At 36.1% G+C, this 6,012-nt stretch overlaps 1 protein-coding gene across 1 annotated transcript in view; it reads left to right on the top strand.

Moving 5' to 3' along the window:
- Window positions 1–4,425, top strand: part of LOC106473063 (lactosylceramide 4-alpha-galactosyltransferase-like) — a 6,462-nt gene extending 2,037 nt beyond the window's left edge. Inside the window, exons 2-3 of the mRNA XM_013933742.2 lie at window positions 2,080–2,162; window positions 3,370–4,425. Of these exons, the coding sequence (XP_013789196.1) occupies window positions 2,096–2,162; window positions 3,370–4,253 (951 nt within the window). The 5' untranslated portion in view covers window positions 2,080–2,095 and the 3' untranslated portion in view covers window positions 4,254–4,425. The remainder of the gene's footprint in view (window positions 1–2,079; window positions 2,163–3,369) is intronic.
- The last annotated feature ends 1,587 nt before the right edge of the window (window positions 4,426–6,012 follow it).

Raw genomic sequence — 6,012 nt, 5'->3', positions numbered from 1 at the left:
AGATCAACTACTAACTGTCTACACACACATTACATTATTGTCACGTTGTGAGCGTCTTATATATATACCAGACAAATATATATCTAGTAAATGCTAGGGCATTCACTAAGGAACATGATACTTCTAGAAAATAGGTGGCGTCAAAATAGTCACGTGATCTCGCTGACGCAACAATATGTTGTAATTAGTCCCATTAACTCCATCTAGGTAATTAAACTCCTTTTTTTTTGTCAGCTGTAAGTGTCTGAGGGCTTATCACGTTAAATCCGTTAATACCAGGGTTCATCAGTCCGATTGGAATGTCACAGAAATAATAGTAGTTTTGACGTTATTTATCAAATCAAATTGCGTAAACAAATACTGTTATGTGTAAAGTAGATTAGTAAGGGAATTGTAACTATAAATTGTTCTTAGGCCATTTGTCAATTACGGTTAGGATTTATAACAAAATACTATATTTTTGTAGCATTTATGAATATTTATTATTATTATCGTCTGTACTTGAATTAACTTTATCATTCAGAATAACTGGCGAAACAGGAAATTGAACCATTTGTTCTCAGAAAGGGAAGAAAACAACACTAAAAACATATCTGTGAAATAAAAAAGAAAATAATATTAATAATAGGCATTATTGTTTCTTTGAACTTAAGCACAAAGGTACACAGGGGGCCATCTGTGCTCTGCCCTATCGAAAACCGGTTTCTAGCGTCGTAAATCTGCAAATATGCCGCTGTACCACTGGGGGGCATATAGGCATTCTTAATTTAAAATGATGCTCTAATGAAGTATGTAACACAGTTACTGACTCATTGTTAACGTAGTACTCACATATGTAACCCAGTAACTGACTCATTGTTAATTTACAACAATACTCTAATGATGACATTAGATGGTTGTAGTACTGAAGTATGTAACACAGTTACTGACTCATTGTTAATTTACAACGATGCTCTAATGCTGACACTAGATGGTTGTAGTGCTGAAGTATGTAACGCAGTTACTGACTCATTGTTAATTTACAACAATACTCTAATGCTGACACTAGATGGTTGTAGTACTGAAGTATGTAACACAGACACTGACTCATTGTTAATTTACAACAATACTCTAATACTGACACTAGATGGTTGTAGTAATGTCAGCATTAGAGTATTGTTGTAAATTAACAATGAGTCAGTAACTGTGTTACATACTTCAGCAGATGGTTGTAGTGCTGAAGTATGTAACACAGTTACTGACTCGTTGTTAATTTACAACAATACTCTAATGCTGACATTAGATGGTTGTAGTGCTGAAGTATGTAACACAGTTACTGACTCATTGTTAATTTACAACAATATTCTAATGCTGACATTAGATGGTTGTAGTACTGATGTATGTAACACAGTTACTGACTCATTGTTAATTTATAATGATACTCTGACACGGACACTATATGGCTGAGTTGTTGAAGTAAGTAATAATATATTTATTGATACATTGATAATTCACATTGATACTCTAATGCAGGGATCAGTTGACTGAAAGTTGGGCCCGGCCCGACATGGTCAGGTGGTTAGAGCGCTCGACTAGCAATCTGAGGGTCGCGAGTTCGAATTCCCGTCCCACCAAACGTGCTCGCCCTTTCAGCCGTGGGGGCGTTATAATGTGACGGTCAATCCCACTATTCGTTGGTAAAAGAGTAGCTCAACAGTGGCGGTGGGTGGTGATGACTAGCTGCCTTCCCTCTAGTCTTACAATGCTAAATTAGGGACGGCTAGCGCAGATAGCTCTCGTGTAGCTATGCGCGAAATTTAAAACATACTGAAAGTCAATTTCAGGGAAAAAAATACCCTTAAATACGTACCACCGTGACTTCTGGTGTCAGTAAATCTGACAGTTCTTAAAGCATTGTATTGGAAGATAATTAATAATATTAATGTTGCATAACATGAATGATTTGTTAAACGTATTGCTTGAGCTCATTATAAGAACAATAAGGGTTAGATTTTCTCTTTAGGATAACTCACATGAACGTAAGTTATTTTGGACGATACTGATGACCATGATCAAGTTTCTTTCTTTCATAACAAAAAGGAATGGATGGTGGAGAATGTGTATCGCCATTTTATCTGTTGGAGTTTGTGTTGGCTTAGGGGCTTGGAATCTATGGACAACAGGTAAAAACTGAAATACTTTAATTAGTAATCATTATTGAGGTTTTGTGTTAAATGTTACTTTAAGTTAACTGCTTGAACAATGTTAGAAAATCCTTTTCTCTAACAATTTTATAAATAATCCTTCTGTTCTCTAACAATGTTACAAATAATCCTTCTGTTCTCTAACAGTGTTACAAATAATCCTTCGTTTCTCTAACATTGTTACAAATAATCCTTCTGTTCTCTAACAATCTTACAAATAATCCTTCTGTTCTCTAACAATCTTACAAATAATCCTTCGTTTCTCTAACATTGTTACAAATAATCCTTCTGTTCTCTAACAATGTTACAAATAATCCTTCTGTTCTCTAACAATGTTACAAATAATCCTTCTGTTCTCTAACAATGTTACAAATAATTCTTCTGTTATCTAACAATCTTACAAATAATACTTCTGTTCTCTAACAGTGTTACAAATAATTCTTCTGTTCTCTAACAATGTTACAAATAATCCTTCTGTTCTCTAACAGTGTTACAAATAATCCTTCTATTCTCTAACATTGTTATAAATAATCCTTCTGTTATCTAACAGTGTTACAAATAATCCTTCGTTTCTCTAACAATGTTACAAATAATCCTTCTGTTCTTTAACAGTGTTACGCTCTAGCGAAATCTAAGTAATTTACTTGAGGGCGCTTGACTCGCAATCTGAAGGTCGCGGTTTCGAATCCCTGTCCCACCAAACATGCTCGCCATTTCAGCCTCAAGGTCATTAAAATGTGACGGTCGATCCCACTATTCGTTGGTAAATGAGTAGCCCAAGAGTTGGCGGTGAGTGGTGATGACTAGCTGCCTTTCCTCTAGTCTTTAAGATAGCCCTTGTGTAGCTTTGGCCCCCAGTAGCACAGCGCTAGAAACAGGATTTCGATACCCGTGGTGGGCAGAGCAGAGATAGTCCATTGTGTAGCAATGTGCTTAATTACAGAAAAATCGTGTAGCTTTGCGCGAAATTCAAAACTAAACCAAAAAAAACAAACGAAAAAGTAACTTACTTAAACGCCTGACTGCGTTCAAAGTGAAAAGTTGAAAATGCAATAATTAAAAAAAAATACTTTTATACATTAACTAAAGGGCTATAAGACACATAGTATGGTCCACACTACAATGTTGAAAAAAATCACATCGTATGAATGAATACTGTGAATTAATTAAATCACATTTCTTTCAGCTCGAGATACGTCGCAGAAAACATTCAATTATAAAGAATCAGAAAACATATTTTTCTCCGAAACTTCTGGAAGATGCTACCTGACCACCAGAGAATCATGTAGTATTGAATCTGCAGCAAAACATAATCCAACTTCCCGGATCCGATTCATCTACACTTGTAATAACCTCAAGGAACTGATAAAAGATAAAGTTTTTCAAATAATCTATCGTATGAGAAACGTTGAGGCTGTACAACTGAACGTTCTACAAGATTTCTCAGAATTTCCCTTAGCTAAATGGTATCAGAGCGAAGACTTTGAGAAAACAAGGAATAAGCCAGTAGGTTTGTCTGATGGCTTGCGATACACGTTAATAAGAAAATTTGGTGGCACAACCATAGACACTGATTGCGTTTCACGCAAACCGCTTCCTTCCTTATCTGCTTTCGCAGGTTTCCAGTCTGGATCGGTAGTAAATGGCGCAGTAATACGAGCTCAGAAAGAAAGTCCGTTTATTATCGAATGCACGGAAAGGTTTGTCAGTGAGTACAGTCCGACCACGTGGGGCCACAATGGACCTCGCTTACTTACTCAACTCTTCAAGGAAGCTTGTAAGAGAGAAACCAAACGCTATTCCACTAACACCAAATGTTACAATGTTTATCTCTTTCCACCTGCAGCGTTTTATCCTGTTCATTTTGCTGATAGGAACTTGTTTTTTGACCCCAACGCTACTTCGCTCGTGCTGAATCTTTGGAAGGATAGTTACATGGTTCACATCTGGAACAAACTAGTTCACCGTAAGGAGTTTAAGTCCGGAGACGGGAGTCCAATGGATCATCTCTATAAGGAGAATTGTCCAGCAACTTATTCTTACATTGTGGATCGAGGTCCAGTAAACTAAATATTGATTCCACATCTACAAACAGTATGCACAAATATACCTTTGAAATGCACTTCAAAAACACCAACTTTAGTAATTCATCCTCAACTATTCTGCACCAAACAAAATGTTACCTTTCTTCAATGTAATTTGTATTTTAGGGAAAACATGCTTAATAAAAGTTGTAGGTGAATTTCTTTCACGACGATTAGGTTTTCTTGGAGGAATTAGTAAAATATTTACGAGTGTGTTTGTGTGGCCTGGTGACAGTGGAGAAGAACCCGCACGAAGCTCCCTAGGGTGAGGTGACCATATTTAGTAGAGCAAGTTTAGGAATACTGATGTCAGTGGAGAAGAACCCGCACGAAGCTCCCTAGGGTGAGGTGACCATATTTAGTAGAGCAAGTTTAGGAATACTGTTGTCAGTGAAGAAGAACCCGCACGAAGCTCCCTAGGGTGAGGTGACCATATTTAGTAGAGCAAGTTTAGGAATACTGACGTCAGTGGAGAAGGGAGCTTCGTGCGGGTTTTAGGGTGAGATGACCATATTTAGTAGAGCAAGTTTAGGAATACTGATGTCAGTGGAGAAGAACCCGCACGAAGCTCCTTAGGGTGAGTGACCATATTTAGTAGAGCAAGTTTAGGAATAATGATGTCAGTGGAGAAGAACCCGCACGAAGCTCCCTAGTAGTAATACTTTATTATCACTGGCACTGGGATATCTTACTGGTGATATTCTTGTATCAATCACGTTGTGATATCTTACTGGTGATATTCTAGTATCAATCACGTTCTGATATCTTACTGCTGATATTCTAGTATCAATCACGTTGTGATATCTTACTGGTGATATTCTAGTATCAATCACGTTGTGATATCTTGCTGGTAATATTCTAGTATCAATCACGTTGTGATAACTTATTGGTAATATTCTAGTATCAATCATGTTGTGATATATTGCTGGTAATATTCTAGTATCAATCACGTTGTGATAACTTACTGGTAATATTCTAGTATCAATCACGTTGTGATATCTTGCTGGTAATATTCTAGTATCAATCACGTTGTGATAACTTACTGGTAATTTTCTAGTATCAATCACGTTGTGATATCTTGCTGGTAATATTGTAATATCAATCACGTTGTGATATCTTGCTGGTAATATTCTAGTATCAGGGACACTTTGATGATAATATTTGCTACTAAAACTATTTCATGGGTCCCATTTCAGGTTAATGTATATACAGCAGAGACGACTGATATCAGGTTAACAGTGTTGATGACCTATGGAGGTCGAAACGTTTTTACTTGTGTTGTGTTTTTAAATAAATAGCTATTAATATCCGTCTCTACTATATATGTTTTATTGGTTTGAATTTAAACCGTTCTATATTCATGTTTTTACTTCACATTCGGTTGTTTTATAAATTAATTATCAAATGTAGAGAACTTGGAGCCAACAGAACAGTAAGTCTAAAATATCACATAATTATTTAATATGGATGACCAGTTGGTATAAGTTAAGGTATAACATTTATTTCATCTAATAAAACTCAGTCTAGTTTGGAGTTTAGTTGCTATTTTCGTTTAAACTCAGGTGGTTGGTCCAGTCAGCAACCATTATCCTATCTATCAACAGAAAACTGTTGTTCTAACAATTATTCACTTTACGATCATGAACTCTGTCAGTTTTCTGTTGATAGCTAGGATAATTATTGTTCACATTTCTTACAATACCACTGATCTTAGCTTGTGTTTGTTTTATATGTCTTGTGCTTTA

This window comes from Limulus polyphemus, unplaced genomic scaffold, assembly GCF_000517525.1.
Source record: "Limulus polyphemus unplaced genomic scaffold, Limulus_polyphemus-2.1.2 Scaffold5855, whole genome shotgun sequence".
NCBI lineage: Eukaryota > Metazoa > Arthropoda > Merostomata > Xiphosura > Limulidae > Limulus > Limulus polyphemus.
The sequence above is the reverse complement of the archived record's forward strand: the minus strand, read 5'-3'. Positions and strand labels throughout refer to the sequence as shown.